Source organism: Pygocentrus nattereri, chromosome 10 (assembly GCF_015220715.1).
Source record: "Pygocentrus nattereri isolate fPygNat1 chromosome 10, fPygNat1.pri, whole genome shotgun sequence".
Taxonomy (NCBI): Eukaryota; Metazoa; Chordata; class Actinopteri; order Characiformes; family Serrasalmidae; genus Pygocentrus; species Pygocentrus nattereri.
This window is the reverse complement of record NC_051220.1, coordinates 29,574,282-29,595,561: the sequence shown is the minus strand read 5'-3', so window position 1 is coordinate 29,595,561 and position 21,280 is coordinate 29,574,282. Positions and strand designations below refer to the sequence as shown.

The following is a 21,280-nucleotide window of genomic DNA, read 5'->3' as shown; positions in this document are numbered from 1 at the left end:
TCCTCCCTGTATGGAGGTCTGCATGCATTTGATAATTAGTCTAATGGAATGAATGGTGACAGAGTGAAGGGAGTAATATAGAGCAGTGTCATCTCTCCTGTGGAAATCTGTGGGTGTTGAGTGGCACTCCACATAGGGGGGTGACGCCATGCTGGACCTGCTGCTGTTTCATCTTTACCTGCTTGTGCGAGAGAGAACAACCATTTTAACCGTTGCTGAACCTGCTGAAATGGCTTACAGGATTACTTCATAGGCAGTGCCATAGTTTGGAGGCTTTTGGCGCAGCACACTGCGATGAGGAATACATGCCCAAAGGGTAAGCTGCTGATCAGTGCAATGTAGGGTAGAATTAGAGTGAGAGAAACAAGATGGGTCCAGGGAGAGGGCTGTAGGATGAGGATCAGAATGGAACAGGGCCTACATCAGCAATTGGTCAGAATTTAATGCATGGTTTACAGAACGGATGTTTTAATGTATGTGATAAGGGAATAAAATCACCTTGAAACATTTTAGACACTGAAATAGGCTGGCAGGCTCAATTGTTAGTGTCACGCTGAAGTAAAGCTTCTGAATGTCAAACTCAACAGGGCTGTCCTAAAATCCTGTGAGCTAATTAGGCTTTACACTGACTGAGCGGGCAGTTACAGACTAATGAAGAATACTGCACAGACTATAGGGGGTGATTAAAGTATTTCTCATTATATGTGATAAAATTATCTTCAAACATACTTGAAATATTGTTTACTTTGGTGTGATATTTTTATTGTACTTTTTAATGCCTTAGTATTGGCCCCAGTATTTTCACTGTTCTATATTTATCTAAGTATTGTGCTTGATTACTTGTTGTACCTCTGTGTTGTCTTTATATAACCCTATAACCTGAGGATAACCTTGGAAACAGGTATATAATAGCTCCACTTCATTTGTGCTGTACCTACACATTTCATGGATATAACACATCAAGTGTTTTGTTTTTTTGTCTTGTTGCAATCCATGAAGACAGGGTATTGACTAAACGTGACCTGGGATCACTATGCACCTCATATCAAGGCAGGATATTTAAATATGAAGATGTATATGTGATGTATAACTGGTGCCCCTTAAATCAAGAAATGATCTTAGAGTCCTATTTCTCTCTAATGATCTCTGTTGCTTGCTCCAACATATTGCAGGTATTGTGCTGTATCCCTAGAGAAGCTATTATGCCTTTCACCTTGCTTTCCAACCGACAGCTTTTGGGCCCTAAAACGCTTCTGTTTCAGATTAGTGATATGCGTGTCTGACAGAGCTTCATAGCAGACTGCTCCCGGTGCTCTCACAAGTGCCTGCTTGAGTAAAAGAAGATAAAGTAGAAGATAACAGTCGTGCGTAGCAAATGAAAACCTGCCCGTCCTTGGCTCCTATAAATGATATTAAAGAAGATGTATTAAGTATGGCATTTATGTTAATGTTCTGTATTAATATTCAGGAGTCTCTTTTTGCTAGAAGCTTCTATGAGCACTCGTGATAAGTAGTTGTGTCATTTTTTTTAGAAGACAGGACATCTAGAAAGGCTTTGAGAAAATGTAGCCATTATCACCATTCCATAGGAAATGAACTAGAGGTGGGTGATATGGGCAAAACTATAATATCGTTATAGTTTTCATGATACACAAATTTTCGTGATACACAATATGTCATGATACTTATTTTTTTCAGACATCTGATCAGTTTGCACAGATGAATATGAAACAGTAGTGCTACATTTCAAAAAACACAATGATTTTTATTAAATATTTGGCATATTCTATGTTGCAGAGTTCAGATAAATGGGGCTAATTTTGCTGTCTTTATAATGGAACTTGCAGTTTAAGCGTTCTATATACACAATATGTTCAGAAGAGCTTATTATATTGTACTGCGACATAATTTATCACAATAAAAATATAGTCATATTGCCCAGTCCTAAAATGAACATATATCACAGCCAAGCACAAGACAAGCAAAAACTGATACTTGTTGTTCACAGTAAGAGGTGTACACATATTAGTAGATAAATGTTCTAGCAGTGTTGCTCTGAATTGCAGTTACAGAAGCAGTAAACCATGTTTTTTTGTTAAGTGTTTCTTGGAGGTAACAGAGGGTCATTTTACTTAAGAGTCCAGAGGATGTGCTGGCTTTGCTGGAGATTAGAGTAAGCCACTGTCTTGGCAATGCATGAGTGAATTAACAGTAGCACACATTATTCACATTATAAAGAGCTTTACAGACAGTGGCCCCAAATAGAATTTAGAAATTTATGCCACACTTAGAAATGTAATATGTTTTAAGACTGTTTTGTTTTTGTTTTTTTTGTTTTTTTGGCAAAATGTTCTTTCAAAAGGCACTTTTTCTGTTTAGAGTTGTTATAGTTTGAGCAGTTTCTATATAGATGTCTGCAGATTTGCACCCAACATGCTTTGGTACACTTCTGAGTTCATGTTCCCATCAATTAAGGATGCACAGAATTATTTTTGCCACCAAATATTTTTGTTGTTTTTGGATTTTTGAAAGTGGAACTTTTGTTTTTCATCTGAAAGACAGAAAGACCAAAAAAATAAATGAATAGTTGTACAAAAAGTTATCACAATCTAACACAGCAAATAATTTGAATGGTGTTTTAAATAGTGAAAATAGTGAAATAGTGGTTAAAAACGCTGTTTGTTTCCTTGTGAAACTAACACTAGCCCCTGTATCTTGTCTTTAACTGGACTTTAACTTAATGCTTTGTAGCATTAACTGATTAAATGTAGATGTTTAATGACAATTACGTAAATTATACTAAGTAACTCAACGACTTTTGGTGATAAACCTTTTTGCCTCTTGTTTTGAAAGTTGTTACTGCAAGCGCAGCTGTTTGTTAGATCCTGCTGGGGTTTATGGCTGTTTCTTCTCTAAATGATGTACACTAAAGCGACTTGTCTGGCTCCTGCTAGAGAAAATTCAGATTGTTAGGTGAGAGTTCCAAAGCCACATCTTCATGCTTTACATCAACAGCAGGTGTATTCTATCGTCATAATGGATTCGCCTTTTTAGGCTTATGCTCTTTTATTGAACATGCAGCAAGGGAGAACCACTGCCCAGTCCTCACCTAGCAGCTGTGGCAGAAGGCAGGTCAGTTCTAGCCATACACCTTCACTTTATGGTAGGCACAAACACTGACACTACTATACCAGAGCCCAACACATAAAGCATGAGCAATACTTAATTGAGCTAACAACAACTTCTATACAAGGAAAATCTTTCCCACCACGAGTGCAGCTCCTCCTGGGAGCCTCTGCGACCTCCCACGCTCCCACGGTAGCACAAACCAGTGGCAGGATACCACAACACTTAATATTGGACTCGTCAGATCAACCTACACTACTTCATGTCATAGATCAAAGGGCTCGTCAGATCAACCTACACTACTTCATGTCATAGATCAAAGGGCTCGTCAGATCAACCTACACTACTTCATGTCCTAACATGTAAACTATTTTTATTCCACCTAAATAAATCATTTGAATGAAGGAATTTTTCAGTCTGTGTTCAGCTAGTTCAATCACTTGTTACTACATGAAGACATTTTTTTAAGGTTCATCTGACGAGCCATTTTTTTTACAGTGTAGGAATTCTCAGCCAAGGTGTGGTGTCCTAAATGTTGCATTCTGATGTAACCTCTGAGTATGGCACAGAGCTGTGTACCGACACTGCACACATCTGTACAGCTAACCTGTCTGCAAATTCAACGAGCATCTACATACAAGTGATGCTGCACACTGCAGGTTAAGTTCCCCTGAAATAACAGCCTCATAGTGGAAAGAATTTCATGCAAATTTATTTACTTCACTACACCATTCATCTTTCTGCATTAATTGTTTTTCTAAACTGTGTGCATGACAGTGTTCCAGTGTCTGTCCTGCCTGTCTGCCAGTTGCAACCAAATGTCCATTTTCATAATGTGCCATGCTGTGAAATCACAGTACATACTGTAGTCATCTTAGTATGATTTTTTTTTTTTTTTTCATCTCTGTGTGCTGTTTGTCTAATTTATTGTGTGATGCGGGCCTCCCTGTGCTGTGTCTAATGCTCTCCTAGTTTTCAGTGAAATCTCAAGATGATTAAAGGAGCTTTTCATTCTATCCTTAGCTTCCAAAGGACGTGATTAGCGGCTAGACCTGTTGTGGGAGGGCTTTTGAACTTACGGTACTGTGACAGTTGCTACTGTTCGCATGGTTGGATGTTACCTGAAACATGCTGCTGCGCTTGGTCATATAGATTTGTTTTCATTGTTTTTATTTTCTGATATATGTTAACATTAACTTGGATCATGTGTCCTATCAGTGTGAGTATGATTTTATTTCTGCACTCTGGGAAATGATGGCTGGTTTTTACTCACTCTCAAAAAATGGTTCTTCAGGGGATTTTTTTCTTTGTATATAGAACCATGAACACTCTTCTATTGTCACGAGCTTGGCATCGTAACAACAGAAGAACCCTTTTTGGTGCTATATAGAACCTTTTCAAATGGTGCTATATAGAACCCTTTAAGTATACAAATGGTTCTTTAAAGTGTTCATGGTTCTACACAGAACTTTTGTTATTGGTCAGAATTTGTATCCTAAAAGTTAACATGGGTCAAATCTTAGCAGAAATGAAGACATGGGGATGTTTTAAGTTGGTTACTGGAGCTGGTATTGTTCAGACATTCTGGAGAGGTCAAGTGTAGGCCATGTTGTCCACTCATAAGGCATTCTTCCAAAGTACAACATGGCAAATTAGTTTGGGGTTGGACAAAATGTGGCAAATTAGCCTTATTAGAGTTGGTTAATGAGCAACATATTGTGTATGTAAATAAAAGATATCATGTGACTTCTGTGAAGTCATTAGATAATTTCAAAGGGGTCATTTGATGGTCATTTGCTTTGTTTATGTAGATGAACTCAGGATGGATTGCTTGTCACTCTAGGTTTCAAAAGCAAAACCTCCACAGTTATGTTTTGAGAGCTGGGTTTGGTCATGTGTGTCTGATTTGTACAGTATAAACTCTTTGCCTACTATTTTGAATGTTGGATTAAGGTGGCAATTAAGAGCTAAGAAGGAAATGCTATTTAAATTGACCTGTAACTGTTCCAAAGAGCTGATTAATCCTTGAACAGAGGTACAGTTTCACAGCTGTTTAAAAGCATAAGGTATAAAGATGTTGTTAACGTCAGTTAATCCAGCTTTAGAAGAATTCTGCATTACAGCACGACTGATTAAAAAGATCATGACAGATCATGATGTAAAGTGATTTAATAGCTAATATCCTAACTACTTTTTCATAGCTTTGCACTGTCTACAATGTAGCCTCCCCAACATTTGAGCTGATATAAGAAGAGAAACTATTATCAGCTAAAATGCTCAGAATACCTTTATAGCTATTATGAACAGATCACCCCTTTCCCAATTTCAAGTATAATTACATAGTCATGAATTCCACAATGCAGAGGATATTATATATCTGGCTAAATTTGGATGTATGGACACTTGTAATTTACTTGTAATTTACATTCTTAGATATTATGATTGTTTTTAAGAAAGTGTAGTCAAATAATATAATCCTACTTGGAATACAGTTAATACAAAAAAAATGAAATAAAACTACTATCATATTCAATAAATGCTGATTTACAAACAAAGGTATCCATGTATATGGATAATGAAAACAATCAAGTGATTGTTTATCTCAACTAGTTATTTTGTGAAACGTTTGCACATTAAACTTTAACAGAATCACCCAATACGGTGCTTTTGTGGTATTTAAGTGGTTTTTAACTGCTTTGCTGTTATCAAGGAGTGACTGTTAATAAAATCTCAAAAATATCTTCTTTACAGTGTAGACTGACTAGGAAGAATGCAGAGAGCAAGTTCCTCCAATGCAAGCACCAAAGTTAGGGATGACTTTCAACGTCCAGTGTCCCGGTTCTCCAGTGTGACTTCAGCCACTCCGGCTAAAAGAATCACTTTCTTTAAGAGCGGCGACGCCCAGTTCAGCGGTGTCAGGATGGCAATTCATAAGAGAAGCTTCAAATGCTTCGATGCCTTGTTGGATGACCTCTCGCAGAAGGTGCCTTTGCCGTTTGGTGTGCGGACCATCACCACACCCAGGGGCACTCACTCCATTCAGCGCCTGGAGCAGCTAGAGGATGGAGGATGCTACCTTTGCTCTGATCACCGCTATGTTAGGCCAATTGATGTGGAGGCTGCAGGGAAAAGACCGGCTGTCTGGCACCACAGCCACCCAAATAATACCCGGAAAAAGCCCTCCCGACCTGAGGAACGCCCTACAGGCCATTCTGGCCAGCACCACCATCGGCATCCAAAGAGGATTGTGCTAGTGAAGAACAGTGACCCTGCAGTAAGAAGGTCTATCATCTTAAGCAGGAGGACAGCTCGTAGCCTCCGTGTCTTCATGGACGAGATTTCAGAGCTCATGCAATGCCATGTCAGGAAATTATACACATTGGACGGACGGAAGGTTAGCTACGGTATCATTGCTTTCAAAGATTTCACTTAGCACTGTTAAAACTGGCGTAATAGTATATGAAATTTTTGATTGTTTGTAAAAGAAATGTGTGAGTGTGAAGAATCTTTTTAAGATCCTCTGTATCACGTAAGAGTTCTGTTATTAGATTTACAGGTTCTTCCTCATCTGGAGGTTTTTAAAAAACTTTTTAATAAAATGTTCTCATAAATCTCATTCACAAAAATGGTCGTCCATGTCATCCATTTACAAGATTTTTAGGGAACCAAAAGTGGTTCTTCTATGGCAGGGGTCGACAACCCAAATGTTAAGAAGAGTTATTTTGTCCTTTCAACGAAAAACAAACCACCTTGGGAGCCACAGTGTTTTATGTCCATTTTACCATCTTGTAAATATGTTTCAGTGTGTGCTAATGTAAAAGTATAAGGTAAAAATGTAATATAAATGAAAATGCAGACCTACTTTGCTCTGCTTTCAACTTTAGCTCAGCTATAGCCATTTTTCTTGCATCCCTGACAAAATATTTTTAGCCAAAAGAACAATAGCTTCTTGTAAAATGTATCTCAATGTTTGATTTTTTACAAGGCTGAAGTCAACTTCTCATCTGAATTTTCCCACTCCACCTTAAATGAGGCACCAGAATAATTGCTGACATTTAAGTTGGAACGGGAGAATTTAAACAAGAAGCTGGCGAACGAGAAGTTGACTTCAGCCTTGCGACTTTTTAGTGTGGAGCTGGATTGCTTATAAACATAAATAAGTACTTTTGCCTCTAAATTATTGATGTTCATCTTAAATCTTTCTCTTTTCTCAGTTCTACATTAACTCCAGTGTTTAAGACCATTTATTGGTGTTAACAATCAGCAGAGCTTTATTTTCTTCTGCAAAGGAGAATTATTTTATTTTTACTTAAACTATACCTAAATATAATTCTGTCATGGACCTGCAACAGGGCAGTAAAAGAGTCAAATGTTGCCAACCCCTGTTCTATGGGATTGGGTAAAGAACTCTTTTTGACAGCTTTATTTTTATATGTGTAGGTCTTATTTTTTGACACCACAAAATGTTTCCTGTGCTTCTATATAATGCTGTTCTCACACATAATTAACTGTAAAACTAATATATTGTTAGTAGACAATTTTAGTTATATATATATAGTGACGGCAAATTACTGTAAAGCTTCTAACTGTATAAACTGGCCCCCACAGATTGACAGTGTTCAGAGTCTGATGCAGTGCCCCAGCGTGCTTGTGTGTGTGGGCCGGGAATCCTTCAAGCCCCTACTGCTGGAGAACCTGAGAAAGCACTCGGAAGAGAAGTTGCCTGGAATGGGCACAAGGTCCCACTCCAGTATTTGCAGTGAGGGCCATGAAAGCAAGAAGAATGGTATGGCCTGATAATATCTATTATATTTCTGAATAGAATGTGGAGAAACTAATTTTTTTTAATCATTCTAATCTCCTGAAGTTTCTAACAGTATTAAGACAAACCAAATGTTGTGTAAAAGATTAGATTTAAGTAGTGATTCCAAATGTATTACAAGGAATAATGTATAGAGATATTCCTGAAATATTGTTAGTTAATAGTTCTTTCATGACTTCCTAATGCAAATTACAGTAAACATTTTACTTTTACACTTTTCACTAAAATGCATCCCCAGCCTTACTAGATGAGATCTGACTGTACTATTCCTACATAAAAAGCAAATAAACACATTTCAGTTCTATTTGTTTTCCTTTGCTCCTGTTACGATAAAACTTGACAACCTTTGCGTGGTCACTTTTATTGGCCCAAAGCACAAGAAGCCACTTGGTGTGAGGATAACTCCAGTCTTCTACTCCAGGCTTTTTATGCTGTCAAGTAAAATCTGAATGTAATCTGTTTACCAAAAATGCATGTTGATGAAAAGTATAAAGAGGCTCTAAAAGTTAAAAAATACCCTTTAATTGGTGTACAACCATATGTTATGTAATAGTTCTTTCATTTTTTTTTAAAATGCTTCTCTCACATTTCATTTACAAAAATGCCTCTTAAGGTTTTAAGGCTCTAAAGGAAAAAAATGCTTCTCTTTTTTTGCACTACAGGAATCTTTTAAAGGAACTTTTTAAGCAATGTCTGGACAAAGACTATGTTGTGTATGTTTAAATCATAAACATTCTTCTCATTACTATTCATCATTTTGTATTTACAGTGAACTTTGGTTTGGAGACCAAGAAAAGCATCATCCATCCAAGATCAGATTCTAGCAACAGATCTACGAGGTTCTCTCTCTCCTCAGAAAAATCATACACAAATGGATTATGCATGACACCAGGACAGTCTGGTTGCGTTAGCACCTGCCCCTACACAAAGGACATCATACTGAATGATGATATTGAAAAAAGGGTCCTCGTTAACAAAGATGGCAGCCTATCCGTGGAGATGAAAGTTCGTTTCCGACTAGTTAATGATGAAACTCTTCAGTGGTCCACTGAAATCAAGAAGTCTGCAACAAACTTAAATGAAAGTAGTTCTGTAAAGGAGGGAGAGGCTCATTATCTTCAAGGCAAAGCTGAAAACTCTGATCCAGAGTCCAACTCTGCATGTGAGGCTGAGGAGACCTGTGCTCCAAAGCTCCATCAAAAGCATGTTGAAGAATCACACTGTCAGAACTGCTGCAACCACTGCCAAGAGTATGACATTTGGAAAAACCCCATGCACAAGGACAGTCGAGACAATGGAGGCAGGAAGTCATCAAGTTCTAGTGCATCATCTCACACAATCATGCACAAAAAGGCATCTGTGGATAGTGTGCGCACAATCTCCAGGTCCAGTGAGGAGTACACTGAGCATGTAGTAGAGAAGGCATTGTGTTTTCAACAGACTGTTGAAGAAGGAGATACTAGGGTTGAATATTGTTCAATAAGTCGCTGTTGCAGCCACAGTGAGACATCAGGTACAGCCTCAAAATTAAAGAGTAGGAGATCCAATGAGGATACCCATGAGACAAATATTGTAAATATATGTCACCATAATGGTGTCAAAAAGACAAATACTGCATTTGAAAACACAAGTAGTGATCTGGGTGCTTTTGAAGTCCGAAAAGCAACAGAGGATCGTCCAATTTCTGCAGTCAGCAATTCATCCAAAGTGCTTGAGTCTCTCAAAGAGGATCAGGATGATGATTATGATGACCTTCCTCCAAGTGCATCAAGAGCATCTGAATGGTCTCAGAGTGACAATGTTGATCATGAACACCACTTCACATGTGTACACTGCTACGGTGGTGAAGCATCACCAAATTTCCATTTATCCCCCAGACCACCCAGTAAGGTCTCCAGCTGCTCTGCTCCTTCATCAAAGCACAAGAAATACAGAAGTATGTATCGAACCCCTGACAGTGCCAGATCTTCAGTTTCCCCAAGGCCTCCCTGCCAATGTGGAGCAGCAACACCAGGCTCAATTGCGTCTGACCTGCAGAACGGTTTAGATGAAAGAATTCCAATTACATCTAAGAGTAGCACAGTGTCTAATAAATCTAAAGCAAGAACAAATTCCCTTAATGCAGCAGTGTTAGATATACAAGTTGCTCAAGCATGTGGGGAGGGAACAGAGAGTGAAGATGGATCTAGAAGTGCCATGTCAGCAAATGCTAGTGTCTCAGGAAAATCTAGAAATTCCATTGTATGCCCTTATTGCAGTGGATGTGAAAAATCAAGACTATCAGAAAATACTCAGGATATAAATGCTCAGGATCCTTACAAAGATACTGAGGTTAAGTCCATTGGAGGCCGATCATCTAAGTCTCACAGATCTGAAAGATCAAACAAATATACACAAGGAGCTTCTCCTGTTTCCAATGTCACTGAGAATGGTGAGCCTGTCTCCTATAATCTAGTAGAGACAGAAGACATACAAGGTTGCTCTGAAAGTGCATTGTCTGGTTTATCCCATCCTTCTGCTACTTCAAAAAAATCGAATAAATCAAACCGGACAGCATGTGGGAGGTCCTCTGTTGCAGAATCCGTGGTTTCTGAACTTGCTAAAGTGGAGGACATAGAAGAAAGAACCAAAAGTGCCATGTCAGTGAAATCAAATGCCTCTGCAAAGTCAAACACAAGCAGTGTCATACCAGAAGTATCAACAACTTTGGGACTGGATGATCAAAAAGCTGAAGAAATTAGCCAAGATGATAGAGCAGTCAGTCCATTGTCACACAAATCTAACAGATCCAGATCTTCAAACAGATCATGTTGTTCAAATTCTAAAAAGACAATGATACCTGAATGTACTAACAATTATTTAATAAAAACGCTTCACGACAAAGAGTCAGAAAGAGGAGACAGTCCTGTATCGACTGCATCAGCTAGTCATGGACAAGAACCAGAGACAATTCAGGAAACGCGAGTGGATAGTGCCATGTCAGTGACCTCAAATTCCTCCTCCAAGCATCCATCCAGTGTTTTGGGAACATCAGGGATGTCTGCCAAATCCCCAGATGAGATGGTAGAAAAAGGTGTTTCTCCATTACTTACTGCACCAGAAACAAAGCTTGACAAAGATACAGGGATATCCATGCAGGACAGAGCAGCTAGTTCAATGTCAAATACCTCTAAAACATCTAAGAAGTCAAATGCATCCTCAAGAAATTTGGAGTTGGTGCAGGAAAATGAAAAATGCACCAAATTAAATGAAGCTCAGAATGCTGCTGTCCAACCTAGTACAACATCAGCTAAAACACACTCTTCCACAGGATCTCGTAGGTCTAACAAATCAGATAACATTCCAGATACTGAAGCTACCTCACAACCCAGAGCTACAAGCCCGGGTACAGAGAACATTCAAAAAAGTATAGATTCAGAGAGGCCATCAAGTGCAATCTCTAAGAGCTCAAAGGTTTCAGTTAAGTCAGATGCATGCTCTGAGAGAATTTCAAAATCAGCATTAAAGCCAAATGGACAAGCAAAAGAGGACATAAAGGGCAGTGTACAAAATAGCTTAACAGTGAGTTCTCCATCACCCAAGAGGAGCAAAAGAGTTCCAGTATTAGGCACACCAAAATCACCTGTTCCTCCTGGGAGCAATGAAAGGGCACCAAGTGGAATATCTGTGAATTCTATAGCATCTTCAAAATCTTCAAGTTCCAAAAAGTGTCACTGCTCCTCAAACAGTCATGGAAAAGAAGCAAACCCAAAGAAACCTCCAGTTAATGATGAATGTGTACACAGAGTAGCAAGCAGTCTGTCTGGAAAATCTAAATCAGCAAAATCTCCCACTCCCTCTCCATATGGCCAGTCAGATGAACCACTAAGTCCAACATCAACAGCCTCAGTCTCTCTCCGACTTGGTGAGGAACAGAAATCTGATGACCTAAATGAAAGATCCATAAGCAGCATGTCACAAACCCTACAGGAGAGTGAATGTCCATTAGAAAGGTCTACACCTGAACCAGATCCAGCTGTGTCAGATCACGTTGCTGACAGCAGTGAAACCAGGAAGAGGGCCAAAACATCTGTAACTATGAGTTCTGCAGTTTCAAAGAATTCACAAAGGTCTTCTGTTTCAAAAGGGCTATGCAAGAGTCCCGAACGAGCTATCTCACCTGCTTCTGTAGGAAAACCCGAAAGTGTTATATCAACTAAATCAAAGGCAAAAAGCAAGGCAGGGAGCCAGTTAGATGATGGCTGTAAAGCCTCACAACCTCAAGCAGTTGCGGAAAACAATAATATTGATGAGAGTCAAACAGACAAAGCTTCTGCAACATCTGGGTGTTCTACAAAAAGTGGTCAAAATAAAGTAGTCTCTGGAAAAGCTTTGCCCACTGAAACTACTAAGCCTAAGGATCAGGGATCTGAAAAAATTAAGAAAACATCCTCCTCAAACCTTAAAATAAAGGGAAGCAAGATAACATCTGATCATAACAGTGAAGCTAGCAGTGTTAAGTCTCTTAAAACCTCCAAGTCAGATAACAACCTTGATGACAAAGAGAAGCAGACATTGAGGACTTCAGTCATGTCCGATATACCCCAAAACTGTAGAGATCCTTCAGATGAAATGCCAAACAAAAATGTGATGCCAATAATACATCTTGATTCCTCGAATGACAGCGTTTTGTCTCACACTCTCTCAGCAGCAGATCTATTACGGGAGAAGGTTGGCAATGCAAGACCAGATAGCAAAGGATCACATACGTCAGGCAAAAACTGTGACCTTGAAGAGCTGATGAATACTGGCAGTAAATGTGAAAAGAAGAGCACGTCTAAACAAAGGAAAATAAGCACTTCATCACATAACAAAAGTAAAGATCAGGGTATAGAAGTGATGCCATCTAGTTTACCTAATGCATCTCCCGCAGAGGTAATAAATGACTGGCTTAAAAATATACCAGTTGATGGCCCTATGTATGAAATGGAAGATGAATTTAATGAGGAACACTATGAAGCAGTCCCTCAGATAGTTACTGTAAATGAAGAAGATGAGGAGAGCTCACAAAAGGAAATAGGAGAAGTAGCTGATAATGTAATGAAAATGAAAGATTCTCAGGAAATTGAGTGGGCTGAAGGCGGGGATCCTATTAAGGAGGACAACAGTGTCATCTGTAATGAAACACAGGCTTGCAGTGAGACATCTGAAACTAATGCAGCTAACACTGATCCTAGTCCTCCACCAAAATTTACCAAGAAAGAGGGTTTACCAAAACGCTGTCACTCCTCAGTTCAGGTCATGAAGGTCCTGTTAAGCCCAAAACTGGACAGATGTAACAGTTTGCCCGAAGTTTCACCTGTATATGGCAGAAGATTAAGCACATCAGCCAAAGGACTACTAGACTGCCTTGCAAATCTGCAGTTGATTGACCCAGATCCAAAAAATGGCAAAGAGGACAAATATAACGAAATAATAAGTATCCTGCAGTCACTATGGATCAGTCAGCCCTCTGAAAGTGAGCAAGACAAGCATAACATAAAAGATCAGTGCTCTGCTGAAGATGAATTTAACCCAAGGTCTTCATCAGGTGTAGATGTCAGTAGTGGCTCGATAGGCAGTATCAATGGAGGAGTTGAAAAGTCAGAAACAGCAGGTAGAACAGCACCTGTTATTGAACAAGAGGCTTTTCAGGTTCAAGTAGACACTGTAAAGGAAGGCAAAGATTACCCTTCATCTGCTTCACTAGAAAGTACAGATGCATCACACATTCCTTCAGAAGCTCTCACTCCCGATATTGCTGAGAGAGTGCGATGCAGTCCAGAAGATGAAAAACCAGAGGAGGAACTGCCAATAGATGAAGACTCTCATGCCAGAGAGGAGGCCACTCAAAGTAATGAAAATCAAAAGGAAATCACTGAAGCAGAATTATCTAACACGAGCTCTGAGAATGACAGTAATGATTTGAAATCACCTGCTGATAAAGAAACAGATTCACCAGAGAATGATAACTTGGAAATGCCCACATCTGCTCAGAGAGGTATATTAACTAGGAGAGTTTCACAAGACCCAGATCCGGTTTGGGTGCTAAGCTTGCTGAAGAAACTAGAAAAGCAGTTTTTGTCTCACTATGCAAATGCAGTGGCGGAGTTCAAAGTAAAGTGGGATTTAGATGACAGTGAGATGCTTGATAAAATGATCAGTGAACTGAAAGAAGAGGTTCAAAAAAGGATACAATCCAGTATAAATCGTGAGCTCCAGAAAATCCAAAGTCGAGCTGGTAGACCACCGAGACCGCCTATAAGTGCTCTGTCTAGGGATTCCACTGTTCAAACAGAACAGCGGCGAAGACGGCTAAAAGTTATGCGTGACAAATCGATCAATCCCTCCGTATCAAGAAGTGAAGACATGAACACTGCCTCAGGTACTGAGTTCAGTGACCAGCGCAGTGAGGATGAGTACTGTCCATGTGATACATGCTTGAAAAAGAAGATGGCATCTAGAGCTGTTCAACGTGCTGAAGCTCTGAGCTTGGCTCCAGTCCTGAAGGACTTTGATCTTAGGAAAATCTTGCAAAAAAAAAAGGATCCTCCTGCTACTATGGCAACAGAGTCACAGGTGGAAGGACAAAAAAATCTCAAAGAAGCTACCAACAGCAGCGATGTTCAAAACAATTTGGATGTGGTTCATGAGGAGTCAGAGGTACATCATGATGTGAAGAGTCAGACAGATGAGAATACAGTGGAGGTAGAAGGTACTGCTGATGCAACTCAGACAAAAGATGAAAACACAGAAGAGGATGCAACTCTGGCCTCTAAGAATCAGGATGTAGATGCAGGGTTAGTTAATGACAGAGGACTGGGAGAGGACGAGGGATTATATGATGATGGGAATAAAGCAGAAAAGGAGAACTCAGCAGAAGATGGTAAGATTGAAAAGGAGGAAGACAGAGCAGAGGAGGGAGAAACTGAAATAGAAAGAGCTGAGGAGAATGTCCAAGAAGAAAAGGAAACAGATGACAAGGGGGAGGAAGAAGAGAACAAAGAGGCTTCTGTAGCTGTTGATGGAGATGCAGAAGATGCAGACGATAGAGAGGCAGCAATGGAAGAGGACCAACCTGAGAAGGAAGCCACAGAAATAGAAGAAATGGGGAATAGTGAGTATGGGGATGAAGGGGAAACAGCTAAAGAAAGAGAAGCAGCAGAAGAAGCAAGGACAGCTGAAGAAGAAGAAGTAGAGGATATTGAAGAGAAAATAGAGACAGCAGAGGAGGATGAAGTGACAGAGGATGGAAAGGGAGAAGAAACAGAATCAGCCCATGAATCAGGAGAACTTGAGAATGTAAAAGAAGCTGAGAATGACATGGATGAAACCACTGAAGGTGATGCAAAAGATGAAGGTGATACCACAAATAAGGATGAGGATGGGGCACCTGATGAGGATGATGGGGAAAGGAACCAAGGTGCATCTTCTCAGGAAGAAGATGAGGAGGCAGATGAGGATCAGACTGAAACAAATCCTGACCAGGTTAAGACCGAACAAGAAGAGCAGCAGGTACCTTCACTGACAGCCTCTGAGGAGGTGGAAGTGCAAGCAGAAGGGGAAGACTGCAGGTCTGATGAAAAGCATCAGAATGACACAGAAGACAAAAGTACTGAAGAAGCAAAGAACCAAGACAGCGAAAAGGGGGCTGAAAACAAAAAAGACAATTCTGTCAAGGGTCTTACTGAGCAGTTCAAGTCTGATGGCACTGAGGTAGACATATCAGGCCAAGCCTGCAGTGAGAATTCTGGCCATAGACTTATTAAACAACTAACAAAAACATCAGTAGAATCCCAGCCAGGATCAATGGAAAATGCCACAGAACAGAAAGTACAAGCGAAGCTAAAGGATATTCGTAGTTTTATGGAAAGCTCGGAGAGCCAAGAAGACAGCATAGTTGTGATTACCAAACAGTCTCCTTTCACAGAGAGAAGAAATGTGACTAGTAGGCCTGGCAACAAAGAGGAAGTGGGGAACGAGGTGATTGAATGGCAAGTTTCACCTAAGAGAAGGAACAGATCTCCAGCAAGGGCCAATAAACAAAGGAGGCCAAAAGACAGTGAAGTTAAAGTGGACGATCTAGAGTTCTGATCTCTGATTTGACGTTAATTCCTCACTTTAAGCACTTTATTTTTAACGACTGCATGATATTTCTTCAGTAATTGAGATGTCTCCTACTGAGACGCTTATCTCAGAACATATCATAAATATGAAAAAATCCTTGTATTTAAAACGGTATATTGTAATATTATATGTATAATATTACGTGTATACAGTAGATAGTCAAGTGTTATTACAAATTATTCACTTTTATTGAAATTAGTTTAAAGGAAATGTTTTAACTATGTCTCACATTTTAATCCAGGTACAATTAGACATAAATCTGATTAATACCTTACACATCATACATATATCAAAGAACCAAGGACATAGGATTTACTGTGTATACTACATTCCATAGGCCCTTTTACAGTGTTTCATTTCACAGACCAAAATCTTATCTAAGGATGTTGAAAATATTTAAAATATTCTTGACTTGAACCTCTGGATTATGTAATTATGTACATGAATGCTAATGTACTACCATCCTAGACTTTTTTTTGCTATTAGAAGGATGTTGAAGGTGCACAATGTACAGTCTGTTGAAGTGAAAGCTGCTGAAGGGATTTGAAGCCACTTACTTTGAGGACAGCAGCAACAGAAAACATTTTCACCTTGATACTTCACCCAGATCTGCCATGCTGTGTTATTTATTGATTGCTGTAGCTGTGAGATTTTTCGATGCTGCTAACTGGTTGGTTGGGTACGGCATTTCATACCCTCTACCGCTCTAATGTATGGAACATCAAGCACTTGGCTATTGTTTGTAGGAATGTTATTATTCTCTTGTATATTTAATAAAATATCAAAGTCAAGTAACTTTGGAAATTTACTTTGATCGGACCAAAGCAGCCACTGTATTTGTATATGTATTTGCCTATACAAACTGGTATTAGATGTAGATCAATTTAGCGTTTTGTTGCTGTAATGTATAGATTTCTCAGCTATGAACTAGTATTGCTTATTTGCAGTTTTAATGCATGTTTTGGTTTATGTGCATTGGAACACATGGCATAATTCCTTTGAGTCCAGCCACTTAAATAGTACTTGCGTCATGCTAATCCCATTGCCTTTGCAGTGGAGTCTCTTTAGCTGGGAGAAAGGATTAAAGCTGACTCGCACCAGTCCTAATCTGGGACAGGTATTATTTAACTGTCTAAAGCTGTATTTCCCAACTTCAGTCCTGCTGCCTCACCTGTACTGTACAGTTTTATGTTTCCCTGCTCCCACACCTGATTCAGCTTGCTCATTAGCTAATGACGTTACTGAAGTTTAGCAATAACTGTGGCTTTTTGGCAGTTAGCAAGAGAATCCTTGGGAACATACCTAACAACTTAGGTATGTAACCAGGTATTACAACAAGCATCATTGCATTTGTATTTGTCACCCTTTATGATATTACTGAACATTTTAAATGGGAGCTTAGCTAGAATCCCAGACAAAGTACTTGTTGGTTTATGTTCTTCAGATTAGGCATTCTGAGCAGTGGTCAGTTGGCTTCAGAGAGAGAATCTGAAATATCTTAGCAAAGTCCTACTCCAGCTCAGAGATGGGTTCAGAAACAAGAGCCAATAACCTATCCTGAAGCTCAATAAACCCAGGTCTTTCCTCAGGAATGGTCCTCCAGCAGATCAACATGATGTCATACAATGCTGGGGGGCATTCTTGAGGCTGCTCCATCCTGTATCCTCTCTGAACGGCCTTAATGCAAGCCATTTTGTCTTGATCTAAATTCAGAAAAAATGCAGACAGCTTACAAACTCAACAGTCATTAATATTAAGTTCTAGAATCAAGTTCAATTTTGTCCCTCTTCCCAATTTGTTTACCTGGGTATGGGTCACTTCCATATGTGATGATTTCAGTCAAGAGGATCCCGAAAGACCACACATCACACTTGCTTGTGTATTCCTTTCCATGAAATATTTCTGGTGCCATCCATTTTACAGGAACTTTTACTGCTGTTCAAATAGCATTTACATTACTGTTACTGCTTTCTGGTATCTATGATGTAAGAGTGGTATCATGATGTAGTAATGGTCACAATGATGTAGTAACACTCATGATGTTTACCTGAGGAACTTTCCCGGTCTCCTGGTAAATTAAACTGAGCTAGCCCAAAATCTGCTATCTTGCAGAACTGCATGTCAGTGAGTAAGATATTATCAGCTCTCAGGTCTCTGTGGACTATGCTCTTGCTCTCTAAATATGCCATCCCTTCTGTAACCTGACATCATGAAGAAAAACAGAGATGATAAAGAACATATGAGCTAAAATCGTAAAAGATGTTTGACAGAAATATTGTACAAATTAACTTCTGTCCAAGTTAAGCAGGATACCTGCACTGCAAAGTCAATCATGAGGGAAAATGGAATGTCTTTCTTCTCTCTGTGGTCTGAAAGACAATAGAAATGAGGGTTTTAATTATTCATACTGTGCTGTGCAAAAGTCAGAGATAGCCCTTCATTTATTTCCAGTCAAAATGGTCATCAAGTACATTATTCATTTTCAGCATCAGATAAAACAGTAGAAAACACATATTTAGCTAATTTAAAATACAGTAACACAGACTGTTTGTTTTTATTACAACTTTCATTCTTTTTAAGAGACTTGGTTTCAGTTTTCAGAGAAATCTGCAGGGATAGTTTTCAGCACCTCTGAAGTTCACTTTTAGAAGTTGGTTTCATTTACTGCTTCTCTCAATCCAAGTAATCCCAAACACAATCGTGATGTTGAGGTCTGGACAACAGAGTGACCAATTCATTGTTCAATGCTCACCAGCAGCTTCTTCATTTGCCAGTGATTCTTTTTTTGACTTGTTTTTTGTCTATTCATCCTTATCAGCTACACATCCTTCCAGATCCATAGCATTTGAGAGTTTGTAGATTTTTTTTCCAGAGTGGGGCTTGATTTTCACCCTCAAAAATAAGTGCTTTTTATCAGATTTTGGTTGTCTACCAGGTTTTTTGATGGTTATTAGAAGTTCTATTTTGTCTAAATCTTTACAAGTTATTTAAACTTCAGTTCAGGAAACATTATTTATTTTCCTTTGGTTTCCTCTTCCTTAAACAAGTGGATTATCTTATATGTGATCTTCTCTTGAAAATGAATGAACCTGTATTTAATGTACATTGAGATTTTGACTGGAAATTGAGCAAATAAAGGGAGGTCTGTGCCTTTTACACCATCCTTTAAGGGTACTTTTAGTTTTAACTGTTAGCTGAAGTAGCATTTTTGCACTTACTAATGAGGTATTTTTTCAAACTGCCATTTTTCATGAGCTCTGTGATAATACAGAAGGGTTCGCTGACAGTGCAGACTCCATAGAGCTTCAGTAGGCGCGCATGCTGAAATTCCTTCATGATCTTTATCTCTGTCTGGATCTCTGGGCTAATCACTGTAAGAAAAGTCCAAAGTGACTGACATGATTGGGATATTATGGAAATGAATTACTTCTGATTTACTTTGACACTAGGACAGAGGTGTGACAAACCTTTTCTTATTTGATCTGTAACATATCTACATTCATCTGTTTACCTCGAAACTCTTTAATGGCTACATCTATCTTGTTATTCCACACTCCATGCCACACTTCTGCAAATTCCCCGCTTCCAAGCTTCTCCACTCTGGTCAGTGAGCTTCTGTCCACTTCCCACTCTGCCTCATATGACAGGCTGGGAAGGGATGGCCGGTCCAGCTAGGAGGATATTCAAAATGAAGCATTATGCAGGGCGCACAGCATAATCAAGGTGAAAACAGGCACTTGTGTAAAGTTATTGGGATACTTACCATAACACAAGGGCTGTTAAGTTGTGTGCAGAGTCCATCCTCATGCTTGGAATAGTAATCCACTAACTCACACAGAGTCTGGAATGTTTTCTGGCTTACAAGGTAAAACTGCTTGCCAGTTTCTCCCTCCTGAATTTTGTAATGCCTTGCATGTAATCCATTCTTTACTGAGAAAAAGAGAAGAGATATGTTTGATTTATAACATCCTATTAAAAGAGTGGCCCTTCAGGAAGATGCAGTATTTTAGAATTGAGAAACCATTTACCTGATAAGTAGAAGTAGTTATTCTGTGTACTTCTCCACACAAGAAATGCACCCTCACTGTTATCTGGTCTCAGTAGACATCTCTTCGCTTCAATGCGGTTTTTGATGTTTTCAAAATACCATCTATAAGTAGAATGATTTTTGTTATGTCCTATTAAATTAGACTAGGTTTGTAGATATGAGCAGGAGTTGGCAGTCACTCTGCTCTGAGCAGGGACTTTAGATGACTTCATAAATGCTGAAACCTTTCTTATTTGTTATTTTCTCCCTCAACCCGAGCAACTTGCTGAACCAGACAGGCAGGCGCATATCTCCTGCTCCCCTTTACAGAGTGCAAAGGTTTACAACTTTTCAAGCTATATTCTTATTTGCTGTATACATATCATCAGTGCCCACATGTATGTATAGCATGACTCAACAAAAACAAAGCATGCTTGTTGCACTTTAAAGAGTTGCTTTAACCTACTCTCAATCGAACAATCTGTATGGGGGTTCACACTTATATTCCTCATTCACAGCGTACATGTCGTTTCTCACATAATTTATAGTAGTTACTGAACAATAAAGCTTAAGACTAACTCAGTATAAACATAACTTTACTCTGACTCGAGACAGCACTGTATTGAAAAATGAACCTTGCAGATCTCCACATCTCCACTACATACTGACAACAGTATTTCTACTCAGTCTATGAAAATACTTACGGCTTTGCCTCCAAACTATCCACAGGTTTGACAAAGTCTTTGGGTACGTAGCCCTGCTCCTCAACAACTCCTTTCTGCTTGTCACCCTTCACTGTGCGTTTCTTTACATACAGCCAGTGTTGGGTTTCCTCAATCACTTCCAGTATATCCCCTTTGTTGAGCTTCAGGTCCTTCAAGGTGCGGCCGCGATAATCATAGAGCGATGTGACTCTACGACGCTTGATGGACTCCTTTTCTTCTTTTTTTGAGCACAGCAAGCAGCAACATTTACACGAGCAGCCACAGTTGCCCATTTCCCTGCAGACGTGCCTGAGGTCACCATGCCAGAGTTTATAAAATGATGGCCAAACTACCTGGGCACCTGCATACAACATGGTAATGGCTGCAAAACTGGTTTGTGTCGTTTGCCAGTAATCAGAGAGGAAGCAGCTTTTTATGTGTTTTTTTTTTTAAGCT

The 21,280-nt window shown here is 39.3% G+C and overlaps 2 protein-coding genes across 3 annotated transcripts; one reads left to right on the top strand and one right to left on the bottom strand.

Annotated features, from left to right (window-relative positions):
* Positions 1–59: 59 nt before the first annotated feature.
* Positions 60–16,888, top strand: rp1l1a (rp1 like 1a). The gene is made up of 4 exons (XM_017721401.1): positions 60–316; positions 5,878–6,520; positions 7,735–7,912; positions 8,718–16,888. The coding sequence occupies exons 2-4, from the start codon at positions 5,897–5,899 to the stop codon at positions 16,058–16,060; spliced, it is 8,145 nt and encodes a 2,714-aa protein (XP_017576890.1). The 5' UTR covers positions 60–316; positions 5,878–5,896; the 3' UTR covers positions 16,061–16,888.
* On the bottom strand, positions 16,263–21,273 carry si:ch73-340m8.2 (tyrosine-protein kinase SRK3). Of its 2 annotated transcripts, none has more exons than XM_017721402.2 (9): positions 20,825–21,273; positions 20,122–20,243; positions 19,857–20,023; positions 19,605–19,764; positions 19,312–19,464; positions 18,407–18,462; positions 18,141–18,294; positions 17,897–18,028; positions 16,263–17,796 (listed from the first exon to the last, which is right to left on the bottom strand). In XM_017721402.2, the coding sequence occupies exons 1-9, from the start codon at positions 21,196–21,198 to the stop codon at positions 17,603–17,605; spliced, it is 1,512 nt and encodes a 503-aa protein (XP_017576891.1). In that variant the 5' UTR covers positions 21,199–21,273; the 3' UTR covers positions 16,263–17,602. The 2 variants fall into 2 exon arrangements, with proteins under 2 accessions (XP_017576891.1, XP_017576892.1); XM_017721403.2 differs by having other exon boundaries at positions 17,897–18,025.
* Positions 21,274–21,280: the final 7 nt, after the last annotated feature.